This window comes from Heterodontus francisci, chromosome 9 (assembly GCF_036365525.1).
Source record: "Heterodontus francisci isolate sHetFra1 chromosome 9, sHetFra1.hap1, whole genome shotgun sequence".
NCBI lineage: Eukaryota > Metazoa > Chordata > Chondrichthyes > Heterodontiformes > Heterodontidae > Heterodontus > Heterodontus francisci.
The window spans coordinates 76,893,325-76,920,108 of record NC_090379.1 but is presented as its reverse complement, the minus strand read 5'-3'; the positions used below and the strand labels follow the sequence as shown (position 1 = coordinate 76,920,108).

General features: G+C 43.5%; 1 protein-coding gene across 4 annotated transcripts in view; it reads left to right on the top strand.

Annotated features, from left to right (window-relative positions):
- Positions 1–26,784, top strand: part of g2e3 (G2/M-phase specific E3 ubiquitin protein ligase) — a 169,181-nt gene that overhangs the window by 102,614 nt on the left and 39,783 nt on the right. For all 4 annotated transcript variants that reach the window (XM_068039370.1, XM_068039369.1, XM_068039368.1 and 1 more), the window contains 2 exons: positions 16,783–17,099; positions 19,816–19,997. In XM_068039370.1, coding sequence (XP_067895471.1) covers positions 16,783–17,099; positions 19,816–19,997 — 499 coding nt within the window. The remainder of the gene's footprint in view (positions 1–16,782; positions 17,100–19,815; positions 19,998–26,784) is intronic.

Sequence of the window (26,784 nt, the reverse complement as noted above, 5' to 3'; positions counted from 1 at the left end):
TAATGCTATGTGACAGCCTAAATACCACTCTAATGAAGTCTCTTTTTTTTTTTTATTCATTCATGGGACTTGGGCGTCACTGGTCAGGCCAGCATGGAGGAGAATGGTGTGGTCAACTGTATCAAAGGCTGCAGACAGGTTGAGAAGGATGAGGAAGGATAGTTTCCCATGGTCACACTCCAATAGGATGTCATTATGACTTCAATAAGGCTTTTTTTAAAAATTCATTCATGAGATGTGGTGTAGCTAGCTAGGACACCATTCATTGCCCATCCCTAATTGCCCTTGAGAAGGTGGTGGTGAGCTGCCTTCTTGAACCACAGCAATCCATTTGGGGTAGGTACACCCACAGTGCTGTAAGGAAGGGAGTTCCAAGATTTTGACCCAGTGACAGTGAAGGAACGGCGATATAGTTCCAAGTCAGGATGGTGTGTGACTGGAGGGGAACTTGCAGGTGGTGGTGTTCCCATGCATTTGCTGCCCTTGTCCTTCCAGTTGATAGAGGTCGCGGGTTTGGAAGGTGCTGTCTAAAGAGCCTTGCTGCAGTGCAACTTGTAGGTGCTACACACTGCTGCCACTGTGCGTTGGTGGTGGAGGGCGTGAATGTTTGTAGATGGGGTGCCAATCAAGCAGGCTGCTTTGTCCTGGATGGTGTCGAGCTTCTTGAGTATTGATGGAGCTGCACCCTTCCAGGCAAGTGGAGAGTATTCGATCACACTCCTGACTTGTGCCTTGTAGATAGTGGACAGGCTTTGGGGAGTCAGGAGGTGAGTTAGTCGCCTCAGGATTCCTAGCCTCTGACCTGCTCTTGAAGCCACGGTATTTATATGGCTACTCCAGTTCAGTTTCTGGTCAATGGTAGCCCTTAGGATGTTGATAGTGGGGGATTCAGCGATGGTAATGCCATTGAATGTCAAGGGGAGATGGTCATTGCTTGGCACCTGTGTGGCACGAATGTTACTTGCCACTTATAAGCCCAAGCCTGGATATTGTCCAGGTTTTGCTGCATTTCTACACGACTGCTTCAGTATCTGAAGAGTCGCGAATGGTGCTGAACATTGTTCAATCAACAGCGAACATCCCCACTTCTGACCTTATGGTTGAAGGAAGGTCATTGATGAAGCAGCTGAAGATGGTTGGGCCTAGGACACTACTATCCTGCAGTGATGTCCTGGAACTCAGATGATTGACCTTCAACAACCACAACCATCATCCTTAGCGCTAGGTATGACTCTAACCAGCAGGGGGTTTTCCTCCTGATTCCCATTGACGTCAGTTTTGCTAGGGCTTCTTGATGCCGCACTCGGTCAAATGCTGCCTTGATGTCAAGGGCAGTCACTCTCACCTCATCTCTTCAGTTCAGCTCTTTTGTCCATGTTTGAACCAAGGCTGTTCGGAGGTCAGGAGCTGCGAGGCCCTGGCGGATCCCAAACTGAGTGTCCAGTGAGCAGGTTATTGCTAAGCAAGTGCCGCTTGATGGCACTGTTGATGACACCTTCCATCACTTTACTGATGATTGAGAGTAGGCTGATGTCGCGGTAATTGGCTGGGTTGGACTTGTCCTGCTTTTTGTGTACAGGACATACCTGGGCAATTTTCCACATTGCAGGGTAGATGCCAGTGTTGTAGCTGAACTGGAACAGCTTGGCTATGTGCGCGGCAAGTTCTGGAGCCACAGGTCTTCAGTACTATTGCCGGAATATTGTCAGGGCCCATAGCTTTTGCAGTATCCAGTGTCTTCAGTCGTTTCTTGATATCACGCAGAGTGAATAGAATTGGCTGAAGTCTGGCATCTGTGATGCTGGGGACTTCAGGAGGAGTCCGAGATGGATCATCGACTCGGCACTTCTGGCTGAAAATTGTTGCAGATGCTTCAGCCTTATCTTTCGCACTGATGTGCTGGGCTCCCTCATCATTGAGGATGGGGATATTCATGGAGCCACCTCCTCCAGTTAGTTGTTTAATTGTCCACCACCATTCACAGCTAGATGTGGCAGGACTGCAGAGCTTAGATCTGATCCGTTGGTTATGGGATCGCTTCGCTTTGTCTATCGCATGCTGCTTACGCAGTTTGACACAGATAGTCCTGGGTTGTAGCTTCACCAGGTTGACACCTCATTTTGAGGTATGCCTGGTGCTGCTCCTGGCATGCCCTTCTGCACTCTTCATTGAACCAGGGTTGGTCTCCTGGCTTGATGGTAATGGTAGAATGGGGGATATGCAGGGCCATGAGGTTACAGATTGTGGTTGAGTACAATTCTGCTACTGCTGATGGCCCACAGTGCCTCATGGATGCCCAGTTTTGCATTGCTAGATCTGTTCGAAATCTATCCCATTTAGCACGGTGGTAGTGCCACACAACACGATGGAGGGTATCTTCAGTGTGAAGGCGGGACTTTGTCTCCACAAGGACTGTGCGGTGGTCACTCCTACCAATGCTGTCATGGACAGATGCATCTGCGGCAGGCAGATTGGTGAGGATGAGGTCAAGTATGTTTTCCCCTCTTGTTGGTTCCCTCACCACCTGCCGCATACTCAGTCTAGCAGATATGTCCTTTAGGACTCGGCCAGCTCGGTCAGTAGTGGTGCTACTGAGCCACTCTTGGTGATGGACATTGAAGTCCCCCACTCAGAGTGCATTCTCTGACCTCGCCACCCTCAGTGCTTCCTCCAAGTGCTGTTCATCAGCTGAGGGAGGGCAGTCGGTGGTAATCAGCAGGAGGTTTCCTTGTCCATGTTTGATCTGATGCCATGAGACTTCATGGAGTTTCAGAGTCGATGTTGAGGACTCCCAGGGCAATTCCCTCCCTCCTGTATACCACTGTGCCACCACCTCTGCCGGTGGGACAGGAAACACCTGGGGATGGTGATAGCAGTGTCTGGGGCATTGTCTGTCAGGTGTGATTCCGTGAGTATGACTATGTCAGGCTGTTGCTTGACTAGTCTGTGGGACAACTCTCCCAACTCTGGCACACCCCCCAGATGCTAGTAAGGAGGCCTTTGCAGGGTTAACAGGACTGGGTTTGTCATTGTCGTTTCCGGTGCCTAGGTCGATGCCGGGTGGTCCGTCCGGTTTCATTCCTTTTTATTGACTTTGTAGTGGTTAGATATAACTGAGTGGCTTGCTAGGCATGTAAGAGTCAACCACATTGCTGTGGGTCTGGAGTCACATGTAGGCCAGACCAGGTAAGGACAGCAAATTTCCTTTCCTAAAGGACATTAGTGAACCAGATGGGTTTTTACAACAATCGACAATGGTTTCATTAGACTAGCTTTTTAATTCCAGATTTATTAATTGAATTCAAATTCCACCTTCTGTGGTGGGATTTGAACCCATGTCCCCAGATCAATACCCTGGGTGTCTGGGTTACTAGTCCAGTGACAATACCATTACGCCACCGCCTCCCCTGAAACAAATCAGCCCAATCTGGTATGACAGGAAACAAATAAAATCACATTGTATTCATATAAACAATCAGTTATTTCATTTCGTGGACCAGCCTTCTTTAAAAGAAAGAAATAAACAAACATTGTCCAATTGTTCTAAAATGAGTAATGTAAAGAAGACACTTCACAAAGAAAGCAATTTTGCTGGAAACACAGCATAAGCTACTGTCGTTTCAGAAATCAAGGGTAAGTTCATTCATGCAAGATCCACAAGCGCAGTCTGAAGTGCAATACGTTCTGATTCTTAAAATACGTAGCAGACTAGCTGGGGAAACCGAAGTCTGCAATGAAGACATTAACAAACAGAAATGACAGGGAGGAAAAGACCAGCAGGTCCATCAAACCTTCCCCACACCTCATAATGCCTCATCATGACGGGACATTTCCTACCTACCAGCAGCCATGTAATCTGGGAGAGAAAAAGAAACCTAGGGGTGGGGGGAGCCCTGAAATTCCTCTGTGACCCCACCCCAGTTCAATCTGTCAAACTGCAATAATCTATCAATAAATATGTAAGGCAGTTCTTTCATTATTTTACATACATCTGTCAGGTCACCTCCAAGGCTATGCTGCTCTGAGTAACTAAGTTCTTTAAGCTGGGATTCATTCTTGTGGTTCTCCTCTGAGCCTTTTCCAAGGACACTATATCGCCCAACATGTGAGAGGACCAGAACTGGACACTTTATTCCAGATGCAGTCTAAACAGGACTTGCATAAGGACAGAATCGTGATCTTGGACATATATTTAATGGATCTGTTAGTGTAGCCCAAAACCCAGCCCAATGGCAGGGGTGCTTCAAGCTCGAGAGTGCACCTCCTGTGCTATGTGGGAGCTCCAGGATGCTTCCCGTATCCTGGATAATCATTTATGCAGGAAGCGTTGTCAATTGCAGCAGCTTGAGCTCCGGGTTTTTTGAAGTTGAGCGGCAGCTGGCAGCACTACAGTGCATTCATGAGAATGAGAGCTATGTGGATAGTACATTTATAGATGTCACCTCACAGCTTAGGAGTATGCAGGGAGCGAGGGAATGGGTGACTGCTAGGCAGTCAAAAAGAATCAGGCAGGTAATGCAGCAGACCACTGAGTACATCTCACTCTCCAACAGGTATTCAGTTCTGATGCTTCACCTGGGGAGTGAAGCCAGAGCCAAGGCCATGGCACCACGGATGGCTCAGCTGCACAGAGGGGTATAGGGAAGACAGGAAGAGCCATTGTGATAGGTGATTCAATATTCCGGGGAACAGACAGGCAAATCTGTGGCCACAGACATGAATCCAAGATGGTGTGTTGCCTCCCTGGTGTCAGGGTCAGGGATGTCACTGAACGGTTGCAGAGCATCCTGAAGGGGGAGGGTGAACAGCCAGCAGTCGTGGTCCACATCAGAACTAACGGCATAGGTGGAAAGAGGGATGTGGTCCTGCAGTCAGAATTTAGGGAGCTAGGTAAGAAATTAGCAAGGCAGGTCTTCAAAAGTGGTCATCTCCGGATTACTCCACGTGCAAATGAGTATAGAAATAGAAGGGTAAGACAGATGAATGCGTAGTTGGAAAGATGGTGCAGGAGGGAGGACTTTAGATTCCTGGGACATTGGGACTGGCTCTGGGGCAGATGGGACCTGTACAGGCCAGAAGGGTTGTACCTGAACAGAGCCGGGACTGAGTTCCTTGCGGGACGTTTTGCTCGTGCTTTTGGGGAGGTTTTAAACTAGTTTAGTAGGGGGATGGGGATTTGAGGGTAGACTCAGTTGGAACAAAATCAGAAAGGAAAATGGAAGGCAAAAAATTAATGGATGAGTCTGGAAGACCGAGGAAACAAAGGTTAGAAAAGAAAAGAGTGTGGCAGTGCTCAAGGGTATCTATTTCAATGCAAGGAGTATATCAAATAAAGCAGATGAGCTGAGGGCACAGATAGACACGTGGCAGTATGATATCGTAGCTATTACAGAAACATGGTTTAAGGAGGATGTTACGACCAGGAGAGAAAGGGGTCTAGGATTCCCTCTCAGCCTTCACCTGGTCTTAACCGTAACAGGGTTTAATTTTAAACGCACCGCATTTTTAGCTCTACCTAGGCGAATCCTTGTTCCTGCTTTCCAATTATAAGGCAAAGAAACCAACAGAAACAGATGGTCTTAGGTTTGAAGAAGAAAGGTTGAAATTTATTAAACCTAAACTCTAATTCGGTTAACGTCTACGGATACACGATGTGCCCACGCTAGCATGCATATGCGATACACACATGCAGATAGAGACAGAACAGAGCAGAAGAAATAAAGTGGAAAAGTTTGAGGCAATCTTCGAGCTCACTGTAAAGTCCTTGCTTGTAGGCAGATCTTGCTTTTCATTGGGGCCCAGTATTCTTCTTAAACCTTATTCACTGAAGGAGATTTTTCTCTTTTGGGGTTCACGTCTTCGGTGGATTTGGAGTTCTGTGAGAAAGAGATGGGAGCAGACAGGAGAGGCTGTGGCGAGCCAGCCAGGAGAGGTCTTTTCAGTCCAGGAGCAAACAGACACACTCAGTTCAAAAAATGTGACTAACTGGTCTGACCACGTCTTGGCTCTGTGGATTGTATCATTTATTTATTTTTATTTTATTTATTTAGAGATACAGCACTGAAACAGGCCCTTCGGCCCACCAACAACCACCCATTTATACTAACCCTACAGTAATCCCATATTCCCTACTACCTACCTACCTACACTAGGGGCAATTTACAATGGCCAATTTACCTATCACCTGCAAGTCTTTGGCTGTGGGAGGAAACCGGAGTACCCGGCGAAAACCCACGCGGTCACAGGGAGAACTTGCAAACTCCGCACAGGCAGTACCCAGAATTGAACCCGGGTCCCTGCAGCTGTGAGGCTGCGGTGCTAACCACTGCGCCGAATGTGCTTCCCTGCCTTCAATGTCTGGTGCTCAAAGTCCGTTGTGGGTTAAATGGATCAGGGGGAGTAACCGCTCTTGTTCTTATTGGTGTGTAAATATCTTCGGCAAAGGGTCTGGCAGCCCTTGTAACAGGCCTTCTCTTCCCAGCAACAATTTGAAATTTAATGTCCATGTGGTGAAATTAATATGCCTCATTCTTGGCAGGTGGGGGTCCAGCATGACAAGGGACAGAAATGGCAGCTCAACGTTCCTGGTTACAGGGTTTTCAGATGCGATAGGGCGGGGGATCAGAAAGGAGGGGGAGTGGCAATTTTGGTCAAAGAAACTATTACAGCTGTGAGGAGGGATGATACGTTGGAAGGTTCTTCAAATGAGGCTGTATGGATTGAGCTAAGGAACAAAAAAGGGGCAAGCACACTGCTGGGAGTGTACTATAGACCCCCAGACAGTCAGAGGCAGATAGAAGAACAAAAATGTAGTCAAATCTCAGAAAAGTGCAAGAACAATAGGGCAGTAATAGGGGATTTTAACTACCCCAACATTAACTGGGATAGTTTTACTGTGAAAGGAATTGAGGGAGCAGAATTCTTGAGGTGCATTCGGAGAACTTTTTTGGCTAGTATGTAGCAAGTCCAACAAAAGAGGGCGCAGTTTTAGACTTTGTTTTAGATGGGCAGGTGGAAGGAGTGGCAATGGGAGAGCATTTTGATGGCAGTGATCATAATTCAATCAGTTTTAACATAATTATGGAAAAGGACAGAGATAGAACAGGAGTTAAGAGTTCTCAATTGGGGCATGGCCAATTTTACTAAGCTGAGGAGTGATTTAGCGAAAGTGGACTGGAAACAGCTGCTTGATGGTAAATCAGTGTCAGAGCAGTGGGAGGCATTCAAAGGGGAGATTTAAGGGGTTCAGAGTAAATATGTTCCCACAAAGAAAAATGGTGAGACAGCCAAATCTAGAGCTGCTTCGATGTCAAGGAGCTTACAGGGTAAGATAAGGCAGAAAAGGAAAACTTATGTCTGACACCGAGAACTCAATAGTACAGAAAGCCGAGAGGAGTATAGAAAGTGGAGGGGTGAAATCAAAAAGGAAATTAGGAAAGCAAAGAGTGTATGAAAAAAAATTGGCAAGAAAAATCAAGGTGAACCCAAAGATGTTTTATCAATACATTACGAGTAAGAGGATAACTAAGGAGAGAGTAGAGCCAATAAAAGACCAAAAAGGTAACCTATGTGTAGGGGTAGAAGATGTTGGTATTCTTAATTAATACTTTGCGTCTGTCTTCAGAAAAGAGGGGGACGATGCAGATATTATAGTTGAGGAGGAGTGTGAAGTATTGGATGTGATAAACATAGGGAGAGAGGAAGTATTAATTGGATTAGCATTCTTGAAAGTTGATAAATCACCAGGGCCTGATGAAATGTACCCCAGACTGTTAAAAGAAGCAAGAGAGGAAATAGCGGAAGATCTGACCATCATTTTCCAGTCCTCACTGGATACAGGTATTGTATACAGGAGGATTGGAGAACTGCTAATGTTGTACTTCTGTTTAAAAAGGGAGATAGACCAAATAATTACAGGCCAGTCAGTCTAACCTCAGTAGTGGGCAAATTATTGAAATCTATTCTGAGACACAATATAAACTGTCACTTAGAAAGGCACAGGTTAATCAAGGATATTCAACTTGGATTTGATAATGGAAGATCTTGTTTGACCAACTTGATCAAATTTTTTAAAGAAGTAACGAGTAAGATAAATGAGGGTAGTGCAGTTGATGATGTCTACATGGATTTTAGCAAGGCTTTTGACAAGATACCACGTGGCAGACTGGTTAAAAAAAATAAAATCTCATGGGATCCATGGAAATACAGCAAGGTGGATACAAAATTGGCTCAGTGGTAGGAAACAAAGGTTAATTGTTGACGGGTGTTTTTTACGACTGGAGGGCTGTTTCCCGTGTCATTCCGCAGGGCTCAGTACTGTGTTCCCTGCTTTTTATGGGATAGATTAACGATTTGGATGTAAATGTAGGGGCCATGATCAAGAAGTTTGCAGATGACACAAAGATTGGCCGTGATAGTGAGGAGGATAGCTGTAGGCTGCAACAAGATATTGATGGTCTGGTCAGTTAGGCAGAAAAGTGGCAAATGAAATTCAACCCAGAGAAGTGTGAGTTGATGCATTTGGGGAGGTCAAACAAGGCAAAGGAATACATGATTAATGGGAAAATACTGAGAAGTGTAGAGGAAGTGAGGGACCTTGGAGTGAATGTCCACAGATCCCTGAAGGTAGCAGGACAGGTCGATAAAGTGGTTCAGAAAGCATATGGATAGCCAAGGTATTGAATATAAGAGCAGGGAGGTTATGCTGGAACTGTGTAACTCATTGGTTAGACCACAACTTGAGTACTGTGTGCAGTTCTGGTCACCTCATTACAGAAAGGATGTAATTGCACTAGAGAGGGTACAGAATTGATTTACGAGGATGTTGCCAAGACTGGGAAAATGCAGGTATGAGGAAATATTGGATAGTCTGGGGTGGTTCTCCTTGGAACCGAGAAGGCTGAGGGGAGATCTGATTGAAATGTACAAAATTTTGAGGGGCCTGGATAGAGAGGAGCTAAAGGGTCTATTCATCTTAGTGGAGAGGACAGTGACGAGGGGGCATAGATTTAAGGTGATTGGTTGAAAAATTAGAGGGGAGATGAGGGTGGTGGAGGTCTGGAACTCACTGCCTGAAAGGATATTTGAGGCAGAAACCTTCAATTCATTCAAAAGGCGTCTGAATATGCACCTCAAGTGCCGTAATCTGCAGGGCTATGGACCAAATGCTGGAAGGTGGGATTAAAATGGGTGGAGCGTTTTACGTACGGCGCAAACACGATAGGCCAAGTGGCCTTTTTCTGTGCCTTAAACTTTCTATGATTCTAATTTTGTTTGCTTTGGCTGCATATTCTCTGTGTCAGTCCTAAACCTTGATTGACCTCTGCAGATTTAGTAATTTGCTCTGTGTCAAATTTTGTTTGATAACGCTCTTCTGAAGTGCCTTGGGACATAAATAGGAGCAGGGGTAGACCACACGGCCTGTCAAATGGCTGCGCCATTTAATATGATCATGGCTGATCTTCTGCCTCAACTTCACTTTCCTGCCCACTCCCCATTTTCCTTGATTCCCCGAGAGACCAAAAATCTGTATCTCAGCCTTAAATATACATAACTCTCTGGGGTAAAGAATTTCAAAGAATCATGACCCTCTCAGTGAAGGAATTTCTTCTCCTCTCAGTCTTAAATTATGGGCCTCTTATCCTGAGATTGTCTCCCCATGTTATAGATTAAGCAATGTAGAGGATTGGATAAGGAAAAAAAAAGGAGGCTTTTGGCAGATTCAGAGTGCTGAAAACAGCGGAGATCCTAGAGAAGTATAGAACGTGTGGGGGGTACTTAAACAAGTAATTAGGAGAGCGAAGAGGGGACATGAAAAAACACTGGCGGGCAAGATAAAGGAAAATCTCAAGGCATTTTATAAGTATATTAAGGACAATAGGATAACCAGGGAAAGAGTAGGGCCCATTAGGGACCAAAGGGGCAATCTGTGAGTGGAGCCGGAGGACATAGGTGAGGTTTTAAATGATTACTTTTCATCTGTGTTCACTATGGAGAAGGACAATGTATGTGTAGAGATCAGGGAGGGGGATTGTGATATACTTGACCAAATTATCACTGAAAGGGAGGAAGTATTAGCTGTTTTAGCTGGCTTAAAAGTGGATAAATCCCCAGGCCCAGATGAGATGTATCCCAGGCTGTTATATGAGGCAAGGGAGGAGATAGCAGGGGCTGTGATACAAATTTTCAAATCCTCTCTAGCTACAGGAGAGGCATCAGAGGACTGGAGGACAGCAAATGTGATGCCATTATTCAAGAAGGGTAGCAGGAATAAACCAGGTAATTACAGGCCAGTGAGTCTAACGTCACTGGTAGGGAAATTATTGGAAAAAGTTCTGAGTGACTGGATTAATCTTCACTTGGAGAGGCAGGGATTAATCAGGGATAGTCAGCATGGCTTTGTCAGGGGGAGATCATGTCTAACAAACTTGATTGAATTTTTTGAGGAGGTGACTAGATGTGTAGATGAGGGTAAAGCAGTAAGACTTTTGATAAGATCCTGCATGGCAGATTCGTTAAGAAGGTAAGAGCCCTTGGGATCCAGGACAATTTGGATCCAAGATTGGCTTAGTGGCAGGAGGAAGAAGGTGAACGTCAAGGATTGTTTTTGCGAGTGGAAGCCTTGACCAGTGGTGTACCGCAGGGATCGGTGCTGGGACCCTTGCTGTTTGTAGTGTACGTTAATAATTTAGACGTGAATCCAGGAGGTATGATCAGTAAGGTCGCAGATGACATGAAAATTGGTGTCGTACATAGTGAGGAGGAAAGCCTTAGATTACAGAACGATATAGATGGGTTGATAAGATGGGCGAAGCAGTGGCAAATGGAATTTAATCCTGAGAAGTGAGAGGTGATGCATTTTGAGAGGACTAACAAGGCAAGGGAATATACAATGGATGGTAGGACCTTAGGAAGTAGAGAGGGTCACTGATCTTGGTGTACTTGTCCATAGATCACTGAAGGCAGCAGCACAGGTAGATAAAGTGATTAGGAAGGCATATGGGATACTTGCCTTTATTAGCTGAGACATAGAATATAAGAGCAGGGAGGTTATGATGGAGCCGAATAAAACGCTAGTTAGGCCACAGCTAGAGTACGGTGTACAGTTCACAGAATCACAGAATAATACAGTGCAGAAGAGGCCCTTCGGCCCATCGAGTCTACACCGATGCATTAAAGACTGACCTGTCTACCTAATCCCATTTGCCAGCACTTGGCCCATAACCTTGAATGTTATGACGTGCCAAGTGCTCATCCAGGTACTTTTTAAAGGATGTGAGGCAACCCACCTCTACCACCCTCCCAAGCAGTGCATTCTAGACTGTCACTGTCACTACCCTCTGGGTAAAAAAGTTCTTCCTCAAATCCCCTTTAAACCTCCTGCCCCTCACCTTAAACTTGTGTCCCCTCGTAACTGACCCTTCAACTAAGGGGAACAGCTGCTCCCTATCCACCCTGTCCATGTCCCTCATAATCTTGTACACCTCGATCAGGTAACCCCTCAGTCTTCTCTGCTCCAGCGAAAACAACCCAAGCCTATCCAACCTCTCTTCATAGCTTAAATGTTCCATCCCAGGCAACATCTTGGTGAATCACCTCTGCACCCCCTCCAGTGCAATCACATCCTTCCTATAATGTGGCGACCAGAATTGCACACAGTACTCCAGCTGTGGCCTTACCAAAGCTCTATACACCTCCAACATGACCTCCCTGCTTTTGTAATCTATGCCTCGATTGATAAAGGCAAGTGTCCCATATGCCTTTTTCGCCACCCTATTAACCTGCCCTTCTGCCTTCAGAGATCCATGGACAAACATGCAAAGGTCCCTTTGTTCCTCGGAACTTCCCAGAGTCAGGCCATTCATTCCGTGTCACATTACTCCTTCCAAAGTGTATCACCTCACACTTTTCAGGGTTAAATTACATCTGCCACTTTGCTGCCCATTTGACCATCCCATGTATATCTTCCTGTAACCCAAGACACTCAACCTCACTGTTAACCACTCGGCCAATCTTTGTGTCATCCGCCCACTCGGCCAATCTTTGTGTCATCGCACTATAGGAAGGATGTGATTGCACTGGAGAGGGTGCAGAGTAGATTCACAAGGATGTTGTCTGGGCTGGAGGATTTCAGCTATGAAGTGAGACTGGATATGCTAGGGTTGTTTCCCTTAGAGCAGAGAAGGCTGAGGGGGGACCTGATTGAGGTATACAAAATTATGAGGGGCATTGATAGGATAGATAGGAAGAAACTTTTTCTGTTAGCGGAGGGGTCAATAACTAGGGGGCATAGATTTAAGGTACGGGGCAGGAGGTTTAGAGGGGATTTGAGGGAAAATGTTTTCACTCGGTGGTTGGAATCTGGAACATACTGGCTGAAGGGGTGGTAGAGGCAGGAACCCTCACAATATTTAAGAAGTATTTAGATGAGCACTTTAAATGCCATAGCATACGAGGCTACGGGCCAAGTGCTGGAAAATGGGACTAGAGTAGATAGGTGCTTGATGGCCGGCACAAACGTGATGGGCCAAAGGGCCTGTTTCTGTGCTGTATAACTCTTAGACTCTTGATTCCCCAGCCAAGGGAAACAACCTCTGTGTCTACCCTGTCAAGCCCCTTCAGAATTGTGTATGTTTCAATGCGATCACCTCTCGTTCTTCTAAACTCCAGAGAGTATAGACCCAATTTACTCAGCCCCCTCATCATTGGACAACCATCTCACCTGAGGAACCAATCTAGTGAACCTTCGCTTTCTGCCTCCAAGGAAAGTAAATCCTCCTTTAGATATGGAGACCACAACTGAGCACAGTACTCTAGATGTGGTCTCACCAAAGCTCTATACAATTGTAGTAAGACTTCTTTGTTCTTGTACTCCAATCCCCTTTCAATAAAGGCCAACATGCCATTTGCCCTTCTAATTGCTTGCTGTACCTGCATGCTTACTTTGTGTTACTTATACCAGTACACCCAAGTCTTACTGAACCTCAACATTGAAAAGCTTCACACCTTTTAAAAAATATTCTGCTTTTATATTCTTGCTACCAAAGTGACTAACCTCGTACTTAGCCACATTAAAGTCCCATCGGCCACCTTGTTGCCCAGTCACTTAACATGTCTATATTTCTTTGCAGCCTGTTTGTGTCCTCCTGACAGTTCACATTTCCACCTAGCTTTGTACCGTCAGCAAATTTGGATACGTTGCTCTCGGCCTCTTCATCTCAGTCATTAGTTTGCAAATAGCACTGATCCTTGTAGCACTGCACTAGTTACAGCCTGCCAACTGGAAAATTCCCCATTTATCCCTACTCTTTGCTTCCTGACCTATAAACAATCCTTAATCGGCGTCACTAATACCTACAACTCAATGAGCCCTTATCTTACCTGTTAACTTTATCGAATGCCTTTTGGAAATCCATTACATCTACTGGCTCCCTTTTATCTACCTCACTAGTTACATTCTCAAAAAAACTGAAGTTGTCAAACACGGTTTCCCTTTTGTTAAACCACGGTGACTGATCATACTGTGATTTTCTAAGTGCATTGTTAAGACGATTGGAGAGTGGCAAATGTGACAGACACCCTTATTCAACAAAGGGTGTAAGAACAGTCCTAGCAACAACCAGCCAGTTAGTTTAACATCAGTGGCGAGTATGGATTTAGGAAGAATTATCAGGGAAAGTATTAACAGGCACTTAGAGAAGTTCGAGTCAAAGATAGCCAGCATGAATTTGTAAAAGGCTCGACTGATCCAATTGAATATTTTGATGAAGTAACAGAGAATATTGATGAAGGGAATGCAGTAGATGTTGTTTATATGGATTTTAAGAAAGCGTTTGATAAGGTACCCCATAAAAAGCTGGTTAACAAAATTGAGGCTCATGGAATAGGAGGGTCAGTGCGCAATTGGATAAAAAAAGTTGGCTTAAGGACAGAAAACAGCGAGTCGTAAATGGTTGCTTTTCACACTGGAGGATGATAGACAGTGGTGTTCACAAGGGTCAGTGCTGAGGCCACTGTTTTCTTTGGATAAGGAGGCCCAAAAGAAAGAAGAAAGAAAGAATATAGGATAGGGATGGCCACTTGAGGGAAATAGATTTGCAGGGCTATGGGGATCGAGTGGGGAAGTGGGACTGATTGGATAGCTCTGTGGGCAGTCTTCATGGACTCCATGGGCCGAATGGTCGCCTCCTGTGCTGTAAATGACTCTATGACTATATAATAGATTCTAGCGTTTTCCCGACAACTGATGTCAGGTTTACTGGCCTGTAGTTCCCTGCTTTCTCTCCTTCCTTTTTTGAATAACCGTGTTACATTTCCTAATTTCCAATCCGCTGGGATCATTCTGGATCATTTGGAAAATTATAACCAGTGCATCCACTCTCTCTGCAGCTACCTCTTAGAATCCAAGGATGTAGGCCATTAGATTCTTGGGATTTGTCAGCTTTTAGTCCCTTAAGTTTCTCTAATAATTTTTCTCTGCTGATAATTACTTAAAGTTCTTTGCTCTCAATAGCCCTTTAGTTACCCTCTAATTCTGGTGTGTAATTTCTCTCCTACTGTGAAGATAAACATAAAACATTTATTCAGCATCTCTGCGATTTCCTCATTCCCCATGATAAATTCTCCTGTCTCTGTCTCTAAGGGACCCACATTCACTTTAGCTATTCTCCTTTTAATATACTTGTAAAAGCTCTTACAATCCATGTTTATTTTCCTGGCTAGTTTACTCTCATTCTGGTTTTTCCTTTTTTAATCAACTTTTTGGTCACCCTTTGTCAGTTTCTAAAACTCTCCCAGTCCTCAGGCTTAGTATTCTTTGCAACATTATAAGCCTTTCCTTTTAATCTAATACTATCCTTAACTTCCCTAGTAAGCCATGATGAATCTTGCTCACTGAGTTTTTGTATTTTAATGGAATGTATTTTTGTTGAACATTTTGAATTGTTTCTTTAAATGTTTCCCACTGTTTGTTTATTTACTGCCACACCTTTTAGTTTATTTCCCCAATCAACCTTAGCCAGCTCCCCTTCGTGCCTATGTAATTGGCTTTGTTTAAGTTCAAGATTCTTGTTTTGGACTTAAATATGTAACTCTCAAGCTTGATGTGGAATTAAATTGGACTAAGCCTTTTCCCAGAGGACCTTGTACTAGGAGCTTACTAATAAACCTTGTCTCAATACACAGTACTGGATCTAAAATAATTTTGTCCCCAGTTGGTTCCACAACGTATTGTTCTAAGAAGCTATTGCCAAAGCATTCTCCAAGCCCATCTTTCAGCCTACTTTTGCCAATTTGATTTGTTTAGTCTGTGAAGGTTAAAGTCCCCCACGGTTATTACCTTTGTTACAAGCTGCAATTAGTTCTTGCTTGATGCTCTGTCCAACAGTATAACTACTGTTAGGGGTCTATAAACTATTCACACCAGTGTTTTCTGACCCTTGTTATTCCTAATCTCCACCCATACTGATTCTACTTCCTGATCTTCCAAGCCAAGATCCTTTCTAACTACTGTCCTTATGTCATCTATTATCAGGGCTACTCCTTGTTTTCGATTTTTGTCTGTCTTTTCAAAATGTTACGTACCTGGAATATCTGTTTCCCAACCTTGGTCCCCTCGTAACCCTGTCTCCAGTGGCACTAAGATCTAAAGCATTTGTCTGCATTTGTACTGTTAATTCATCTATCTTGTTATGAATGCTTCATGCATTCAGATAAAGAGCCTTTAATTTTATTCTTTTGTCACTATCTTTTGCATGGACCTTATTCACTGATGTACTATTACTGTTAAACTGCCTGTCCCATCCTGTCTTCATTTTTCAATGTTAAAGGTGCTATATAAATGCAAGTTGTGTAGTTCTTTTTCTCAGCTGCTTTCAGTATTGTTCCAACTCATCTGAAAGCATAGCCTGTGTTAATCCTGCCCTCATGATGGGCAGGGGTTAAAAATTAAACTAGAGCATGTGCCCAACCTGCCACATATGCACCCATTGCTGTTTTTACAGTAGCAGGTGGGTGTCCCGTGGGATGCTTCACTAACATATTTAAATGGGGTTCCTACAGTGTAGTTGGGAGCCTGATTTAAATCTCAGATGCCATTCCAGTTTCCCAGAGCACAAGAAACCCAGCAGTTAAAGGGAGGTGGGAGTTGCGGACTCCACAAAATAAATGTCCTTTCCAGCGGTCCTTATGGGTCAGGCAGAACAGGAGTGCTCCTCCTGAGCCCTGATCTCCTCCTCCCTCCTGCGATGATCTTTTTTTTCCTCATTCCCTGAGCTCTGGCTCCCTCCCTGCTCCAATAGCCTCTCCTCTCTTGCTCACTCCCGATTGCCAGCGACTGTCTCCGAGGGTCCACAGCTACAGCTTCCTGCTGCTGGTTTTCCCACCCAGCAACCAGTCAGCCTGTCAAATTGACTGGCTGCTGGTGGGAAACGTAAGAAAAAAAGTATAATGAATTCCTGCTGTTAAGTTCAGCAGGACCTCCCCATCCCTGCCTTGCCATTTTCCCCGCACACTCCCAGTAAAAGTTTGGGGCCCATATGTCTGTTATTTTTGGTTTCTTTGCTTAAGAACTGATCTTCCAGTGTTCGTTTTGTGCTAACAACTGTTGGTCCTTGTCAGAATATCTTTCACTTTTTTCTTTTCTGTTATATAAATTGTAAAATGTTTCAGAACTTTTATTGGAAAGTTATTTTATTTTGAAATAGAATGTGTAAAGTTGTGCAATTTTTCTAATGATTAACTTCAACTGCAAAAATTGCTCCTTTTTAACTGCTTCTTCAACAGCCAGATATTTGCATCAAGATCACTTACAGACATTTTGAAAGACTTAAGGTCACAAATCGAATTGAATGTCATCTCGGGAATCAGTGTTGACAGAACAAATGTCTGGGAAGGAGCTCTGAGAGAGATGAGACGCAAAACGTTCAGCCCCACCAGCACAATTTGCGTTCAATTTTCAGATGATGCTAGAAACCCTCAAGACGCTGTTGATCAGGGAAATCCCTGTCATGAATTTTTTTGTTTGCTCATGCATCATCTTGAGAATTCGGTCTTGTTTGAAGGTTCTACTACCTCGAAGAACATGACTCTAAATTCTCGAGGTTAGATGTTTTTACATTTTTTATATATATTCTATAAACGTCACTCCAGTTTATGTTCAAATTTTTGAGATTGCATTTGATTTCAAGTAGTAAAAGAAAAGATTGTTGGTGAATTGCTAAATGCTATTGTATTGGTTTGATAATTTTCTTATGCATGCTTGTTTGGAATTTGTATACCGTCCTATGCTAGAAAGAAATGTTCCAAAGGTATCAGTCATTCGACTTGGAGTATGCTTCTTACATAATGGCTTTAGAATTACAGGTAAGTAAAAGGATATGTTGTAATCAACAGTCAGTTTTGGTAAATGTCTTCATGAGAAAGGCTCAGCAGATAACTTGAACATTTCTTGATCACAAATGGCAACCTCTGGAATGTGTCCAGCACTTGTACACAAAAGAGTGTATTCTGTTCCATGTCTGTCAATTTCAACATTTTTCAAAAAAGGTGTTGTGGTTTCACAGGTATTGCACATATTCAGTATGTCCACTATATTACAGACAACTGTAAAATTTACTAAAGCTACCTTGATGTGCAAAGAATAATTTATATACTTTTTAAAATTTTAAGTCCTCAATAACATTACTCTGTTCCGTTAAGAGTGCTTCTGTTTGATTTTCTTTAGTGCACAAGAAATGCTAAATCAATAACTTGCTGTACAAGAAAGAGGGAGTCTCAGAGGCAGTTGCTGTCATTATATTAGGAGACAAGAAGCTTGTTGACCAGTTATATGTTTGCATGAAATCCAAGAGGATTAAAATTAACTTACTGCCTTTTATACCTTTTGATATAATTTTTGTTAATAGATTTTATTTCCAGTAACACATGAAAGTCAGTGTCCATCTGGTGAATGCAAAACTACAAAGGACACTTGGGTTGAAAGATATAGCTCAGGTTTTCTTGATTTCACATTGTGAATTGTGAGGAGGATAGTGTAGAATGTCAAAAGGACATGGATAAGTTGGTGGAATGGGCAGACAGGTGGCAGATGAAGTCCAATGCAGAGAAATGTGAAGTAATTCATTTTGGTTGGAAGAACATGGAGAGACAATATAAAATAAGAGGTACAATTCTAAAGGGAATGCAAGAGCAGAGGGACCTAAGTGCATAAGACATCGAAGGTGGCAGGACAGGTTGGGAGAGCAGTTAATAAAGCATACAGTATCCTGAGCTTTATTAGCAGGGGCATAGAGTACAAGAGCAAGGAAGTTATGTTGAACTTGTATAAGACACTAGTTCAGCCTCGCTGGCGTATTGCATCCAATTCTAGGCGCCGCACTTGAGGAAAGACGTGAGGGCATTGGAGAGAGTACAGAAAAGATTCACAAGAATGGTTCCAAGGATGAGGAATTTCAGTTGTGAAGATAGATTGGAGAAGTTAGGACTGTTTTCCTTGGAGAAGAGGAGGCTGTGAGAGGTAATTTGACAGAGGTATTCAAAATCTGGAGGGGTCTGGACAGAGTACATAGAGAGAAACTGTTCCCATTCGTGAAAGGATCGAGAACGAGAGGGCACAGATTTAAAGTTTTTGGTAAGAGAAGCAAAAGTGACACTGCCTGAAGAGGTGGTAGAGGCAGGAACCATCACAACATTTAAGAAGTATTTAGATGAGCACTTGAAACACCATAGCATACAAGGCTACGGGCCAAGTGCTGGAAAATGGGATTAGAATAGGTAGGTGCTTGATGGCCGGCACGGACATGATGGGCCGAGGGACCTGTTTCTGTGCTCTATGACTATGACATGAGGAAAAACTTTTTCACGCAACGAGTGGTTAAGAACTGGAACACATTGCCTGAGAATGTGGTGGAGGCAGGTGCAATTGAAGCATTCAGAAGAGAATTGGACAGTTATATGAAAAGGAAGAATGTGCAGGGTTATGGGGAAAAGGCAGGGGATTGGAACTGAGGGAGTTGCTCTTTCAGAGAGCCGTGCGGATACGATGGGCCGAATGGCCTCCTGCGCTGTAACGATTCTGTGATGCTTAACCCTAACAAACATTTTATGACAAAATAATATCCAATTTCTCCCATTATGGCAGCACTTCCTAATGCATCTTTGTCCACTTGCCTTGTGTTTATAAATCTATGTCGTGCAGTTTGTACATAAACAACCTGGGGATGTTGCTGTCCACATACCACCAGAGCAACAATAACAAGTTGAATATCTATGGTCTTATCCTGTGCAATAAAAGAGGTAAGGAATGGAGCACTTAACTAAGTTCTTATCTGTACCTCGGCCACATCTTTAAGTTTGCTTCATTGCAAGGATACAGCTGCACAGAATTTTGCCCAACAGCTGGTGCTAGGGGCATTTTGTAAGAAAACTTAGTTTCTGCACTGTTTCAGACTATCTCCTAGGACAGAGTCAGTGTGTCAGTTCAAGTGCAAATAAGTAACCTGTTAAGTCTAAATGTTTCCTTTCTACTGAAAATGAAAAATCAAAGACCTGATTACCTAGATTGTTGCTATGTGGCTGGCACTCTTGATGGGCAGGGAATTGGATCAAAAATAAAAGATCAAGAACTTGGACATGGTGCTTATCGCAGCCTCAGGAGGTTCCAAAGTGCTTCACCCAATTATGTACTATTTAGGTGCAGTCACTATTGTCATGTAAGGGCATTAAATAGCGAATGGACATGTTTGCCCTAGTGCTTCCCCTCACTATTATTGCATTACAAAATTATATATGCATGTGTTTGTTTATTTTCTTCTGCAGCTCTTAGGTGGGACTGGTATTATGAAGCAGGACGGATGATTGCACTATCAATAGTTCATGGTGGTCCATCACCAAACTTCTTCTCCACAACTCTGTTTAATTGTCTGGCCTATGGTCCAGAGGTAACTGAACCAACTATGGAAGATGTGACACATTTTGAGGTGATACAAAAGATCAAAAAGGTAAATTTTTAATAACTCTACTACTTTTAAGTGCTGCTTTCAGGGGCACTGACTGACACACCTTTGTTTCAAATCCACCAAGAAATGGTGATGGGATGAAAGTCTTTCCTCTCTGGTGTAAAGGTATCATGCGAGATGAGGGGTGAATTAAATTATTAAAGTCCTAGTAGGTATATGCCCATAGCATAAAATTGTCAATCACTTCACACAAACTGGTAGTCCCTCACAGAGAAGCCATAAGGATACCTCCAGTGGAAAATGGGAAATTCTTGTGCATCAAGAGGCAGGGTTCTGAGGATGGGAGCTTTACTGTGCATTGATTGTCTTATTGCTGACTTGAGGCTGCTTGATGCAAAATACAGTGCCAAATATAGAAAGTGTTCTAATCACAGAACTGATCTCCCTTATCATGAACAGGAGAAAAAGAATCTTCTCTCAGCAATGGCTTGGTGATCCCCAACCTTACATTCTTCAGTTTCTAATCTTAGATACTTCCCACAGAGAAATCACAACTGAACAGGTAGTGAACATGCCATCAAAAGTTGGAAAATCTGGTATTTTCTCAATTAAAAAAAAAAACTAGTTGTCATCATATTAGCAATCAACAACACAGTCAAAAAAAGATTGCTCCAAATATTTTGTTTAATATATTTGGCTGCCAACTTGAATTCTCACTAGTTTAGAAACTTAGTACAGCAAACAAGATTTATAACATAAAAAGACAACAAACAAATTACAAAAATTGCAACGACCTTAACTATGCGGCCTAGGGTGCTTCTATTACGATCAGTTGAAGAAACTCAAAGGTAGCGGACTTTTACATCCCAGCATGCACTTGTATCCGCAACTCCAGGTATTTTTCATTGGCAGCAAGACTGGGCATCCACAGAGCAAGTCAAGGTGTGCTGTTTGTAAGTCCATCTATCTAGTACTAGAGAAGGTGGTAGGAGTAACAACCAGGCAGGCCAATTTTAGAAGCAGTGAAAATAACTAAAACTTTACTTTTAAATAAAAGTTGAAAGAAGTCAAAGATACAAAGCATGAACTTGTAAAAGTTTTTGTTAAGTAACTGAACAAAGCTGGACCAATGTCCTTGTGGGCCATTTGTGAGTGCTATTGGGGAGGGTTTAAACTAACTTGGAAGGGGTGTGGGAACCAGGAAGTAATATTGAGGAAAACTACGATGCACAGAGAATTGGGAGAGACAGATAGCACTACAGTAGAAAATAGTAAGGCGTTAGGTGGGATCAGTGTAAGAGGGAATGTAATAAGGTCTAACTTAGGTTTACCATGCATGTATATAAATGTGCAGAGTGTGATGAGCAGCCGGTGCAAATAGCTACGTGGAAATATAATGTGCCGATAATGGAGATCTGGCTCAAAAAGGGCAGGATGGGTACTAAATATTCCTGGATACAAGATGTTCAGGAAAGATAGAGAAGGAAGGAAAGGAGGGGTAGCTGTATTGATTCAGGAGAACATTATAGTGCTGGAAAGCAATGTTGTCCTTGAGGGGTCAAGGACAAAATCTATTTAGTTAGAGCTAAGAAACAGTAGAAGTACCATTACATTGTTGGGCATATTCTATAGGCCACCAACTAGTGGAAAAGCTATAGAAGAACAAATTTGCAAGGAAATTAGAGAGTTGTGAGAATTATATAGTTATAATGGGGGACTTTATCCTAATATAGACTGGAATAGTAGTGTAAAGGGCAGAGAGGGGCAAGGGTTTCTAGAATGTGTTCAAAAGAATTTTCTACATCAGTATGTTTCCAGTCAAAGGAAGGAGACATTGCTGGTTCTGGTTTTGGGGAATGAGGTGGGTCAAGTGAATCAAGCGTTAGTAGGGGAACATTTAGGGGACAGTGAACATAGCATCGAAAGGTTTAGGTTAGCTATCGAAAAGGAAAAGGAGCAATCCAGAGTAAAGATAAATAATTGGGGGAGGGCCAACTTCAATGGAGTGAGAACCATCAAGCCCAAGTAAATTGGAATCCGAGACTGGCAGGCAAAATTGTACCTGAACAACAGGCTGCCTTTAAAGAGGAGATAGTCGGATACAGTCAAGGTACGTTCCCATGAGGGGAAAAGGTGGAGAAAACAGATTCAGCGCTCCCTGGATGACACAAGAGATAGAGAATAAGGTGAAGCAGAGAAAGTTTGTATATGACTGATGTCAGTTGGGTAATATAATTGAGAACCAGGCTGAATAAAGAAGGTTCAGAAGGGAAATGAAAAATGAATGTGAACCAAAGAGAGTATGAGAAGAGACTCCAAGCTAACAAGCTGTGGAGTTTGCAAGTTCTCCCTGTGTCTGCGTGGGTTTTCTCCGGGTGCTCCGGTTTCCTCCCACAAGCCAAAAGACTTGCAGGTTGGTAGGTAAATTGGCCTTTATAAATTGTCACTAGTATAGGTAGGTGGTAGGGAAATATAGGGTCAGGTGGGGATGTTGGGTAGGAATATGGGATTAGTATAACTGGGTGGTTGATGGTCGGCACAGACTCGGTGGGCCGAAGGGCCTGTTTCAGTGCTGTATCTCTAATCTAATCTAATCTAAACATAAAAGGGAATCTAAAAGTCTTCTATAGGCATATAAATAGTAAAAGCCTGGTAAAAGGAGAAGGGGATTTATGAAGGTGGCAGGGCAGGTTGAGAAAGCGGTTAATAAAGCATATGGGATCCTGGGCTTTATAAATAGGGGCATATTACAAGAACAAGGAAATTATGATAAATCTTTATAAAACACTGGTTCCGCCTCAACTGGTGTATTGTGTCCAGTGCTGGGCACCACACTTTAGGAAGGATGTGTGTGGCATTAGAGAGGGTGCAGAAAAGATTTATGAGATTGGTTCCAGGGATGAAGAACTTCAGTCACATGGATAGATTGGAGAAGCTGGGGCTGTTCTCCTTGGAGAAGAATAAGAGACGATTTGATAGAGGTGTTCAAAGTCATAAGGTGTCTGCACAGAGTAGGTACGGAGAGACTGCTCCCATTGGCAGAAGGATCCAGAACCAAAGGACACCGATTTAAGGTGATTGGCAAAAGAAGCAATGACCACATGAGGAAAACCTTTTTTATACATTGAGTGGTTAGGATCTGGAATGCACTGCCTGAGGGTGTGATGGAGGCAGATTCAATCGAGGCTTTCAAAAGAGAATTGGATAATTATCTGAGGAGAAAACCTGGGTAAAGGCAGGGGAGTGGGACAAGCTATGTTCTTGCAGAGAGCCAGCGCAGACATGACAGGCTGAATGGCAGTCACCTGTGCAGTAACCATTCTATGGTTCTAACTTTGCTGAACAAACCTGTTGTATTATTTCTTTCCAGATTAATAGATTGGGAGGCTTTTAAAGAGAGGTTTATTAGCGTGCAGGAGAAACATGTTCCTGTGAAAATGAGGGGTAGAAATGGCAAGATTAGGGAACATGGATGACTGGTGAAATTGTGAGACTAAGGTCTAGGCGGCTGCAGAAAGACGAAGCTTTGAAAGAATATCGGGATTGTAGGCACAATCTGAAACGAGGAATTAAGAGGGCTAAAAGGGGTCATGAAATATCTTTAGCAAACAGGGTTAAGGAAAATCCCAAAGCCTTTTATTCATATATAAGGAGCAAGAGAGTAACTAGAGAAAGGATTGGCCCACTCAAGGACAAAGGAGGAAAGTTATGCATGGAGTCAGAGAAAATGGGTGAGATTCTAAACGAGTACTTTGCATCGGTATTCACCGAGGAGAGGGACATGACGGATGTTGAGGTGAGGGACAGATGTTTGATTACTCTAGGTCAAGTCGGCATAAGGAGGGAGGAAGTGTTGGGTATTCTAAAAGGCATTAAGGTGGACAAGTCCCCAGGTCCGGATGGGATCTATCCCAGGTTACTGTGGGAAGCGAGAGAGGAAATAGTTGGGGCCTTAACAGATATCTTTGCAACATCCTTAAACACGGGTGAGGTCCCGGAGGACTGGAGAATTGCTAATGTTGTCCCCTTGTTTAAGAAGGGTAGCAGGGAAAATCCAGTTAATTATAGACCGGTGACCCTGACATCGGTGGTAGGGAAGCTGCTGGAGAAGATACTGAGGGATAGGATCTATTCCCACCTGGAAGAAAATGGGCTTATCAGTGATAGGCAACATGGTTTTGTGCAGGGAAGGTCATGTCTCACCAACTTAATAGAATTCTTTGAGGAAGTGACAAAGTTGATTGATGAGGGAAGGGCTGTAGATGTCATATACATGGACTTCAGTAAGGCGTTTGATAAGGTTCCCCATGGTAGGCTGATGGAGAAAGTGAAGGCGCATGGGGTCCAAGGTGTACTAGCTAGATGGATAAAGAACTGGCTGGGCAACAGGAGACAGAGAGTAGCAGTGGAAGGGAGTTTCTCAAAATGGAGACGTGTGACCAGTGGTGTTCCACAGGGATCCGTGCTGGGACCACTGTTGTTTGTGATATACATAAATGATTTGGAGGAAAGTATAGGTGGTCTGATTAGCAAGTTTGCAGACGACACTAAGATTGGTGGAGTAGCAGATAGTGAAGGGGACTGTCAGAGAATACAGCAGAATATAGATAGACTGGAGAGTTGGGCAGAGAAATGGCAAATGGAGTTCAATCAGGGCAAATGCGAGGTGATGCATTTTGGAAGATCCAATTCAAGAGCGAACTATACAGTAAATGGAAAAGTCCTGGGGAAAATTGATGTACAGAGAGATTTGGATGTTCAGGTCCATTGTTCCCTGAAGGTGGCAACACAGGTCAATAGAGTGGTCAAGAAGGCATACGTCATGCTTTCCTTCATCGGACGGGGTATTGAGTACAAGAGTTGGCAGATCATGTTACAGTTGTATAGGACTTTGGTTCGGCCACATTTGGAATACTGCGTGCAGTTCTGGTCGCCACATTACCAAAAGGATGTGGATGCTTTGGAGAGGGTGCAGAGGAGATTCACCAGGATGTTGCCTGGTATGGAGGGCACTAGCTATGAAGAGAGGTTGAGTAGATTAGGATTATTTTCATTAGAAAGACGGAGGTTGAGGGGGGACCTGATTGAGGTGTACAAAATCATGAGAGGTATAGACAGGGTGGATAGCAAGAAGCTTTTTCCCAGAGTAGGGGATTCAATTACAAGGGGACACAAGTTCAAAGTGAAAGGGGAAAAGTTTAGGGGGGATATGCGTGGAAATTTCTTTACGCAGAGGGTGGTGGGTGCATAGAACGCTTTGCCAGCAGAGGTGGTAGACGCGGGCACGATAGCGTCTTTTAAGATGTATCTAGACAGATACATGAATGGGCAGGAAGTAAAGAGACACAGACCCTTAGAAAATAGGCGACAGGTTTAGATAGAGGATTTGGATCGGCGTAGACTTGGAGGGCCGAAGGGCCTGTTCCTGTGCTGTAATTTTCTTTGTTCTTTGTTCTTTTACAAACAAAACTGAAGGGCAGGGCATTGAGGTTGAACACAGAGCTTTAACGGAGACTTGTTGCTTCAGCTTACACATGTTAACGGTGTAAGAGAACTGAATTACATGATATTGCATCACTTCCTGTGATAACATGCATATTAGCAAAATATATTTAAATTATATTTAACTTACTAACATACACTATCACAACATCCCCCTTCCTTTAAAAGACAACCCTATATAGTCTAACAATATGTATATGAATAAGCAGCCCTTATGAGATATGAAATTTGCTAACTATAACACGAGTTACATAAAACATTCAACTGTAACAAGAACATTTGGAACGCTCCTCTTCAAGGTGTTATCTGCATTTGGAAACATATTGGTCGTCGGCTGACTCGACCAGACCTTGTGACAATGGTGTGTTCTCGAACAGTCCGTCCTCTCCTCCTGAAGATTGTGGTTAAGAGGATTGTCCTCAGTTGTCGGTGTGTTCTTTGTTTCTTCGTCTATAAAATGCACAGGGGTACACGTAGACGATACTGGTAGCTCGGCTTGTGCATGGCTAGCAGAGAGTCCCCTGAGGTGAGATCGATTCCTTTACAGTGGTTCTTTGAACATCATGGACATCTCTGCTCAGATTCATGTCTGTTCTTGCAGGTGTAGGACCCTCAGCTTCTGGCCAACATATGGTGGGGGTAATTCTGCACCCATAAGTACGTCATGTTCATCTTTTATTTTATTTTGTTTCTGATGTAACTGGTCTGTAATCAAGGATAACTTGCTAGTATGGTTCCCACTGGTCAACCAAACAGAATCTCAGCAGGTGATGGCAGGCTGGAATCTAATGGTGTTGCGCGAAGTTGCAATAACACAACTTGGATATCTTGCCTGGTTTCCGAACACTTTTTGATCAGCAATTTGGCTGCCCTGACATATGCTCAGCTATTCCATTCAAATGAGGATATTGGAGTGATGATGTGGTTTGGTTGATGAACCATCGTTCACATGCATCCTGGAATGGTATTCCCATGTATTGTGGACCGTTGTCAGATACCACTTCTACCGGGGCACCAAAAAGACCTAAAGATGTCACTAACAGTGTTGGCCACTCTGTACTTGACGCCTTTCGAAGCTTCTGCACAGTAGGAAATTTGGAGTGATCGTCACTAGCAGATAATCTTCTCTGGCCACAGAGCAGAAATCTGTATGTATATGTATATGAATAAGCTGTCTTGGTGCCTGGTGATGTTGCTATGTCATGCAGTTGGAGAGGCTCTTTCTGTTGTCTATCTTGATGTTCCTGACATGCATCACAAAATCTTACCATCTGGTCCTCGTCCTAGCTGACTTGGGGCCAGAGCACTGACTCACGAGCAAGTTGTC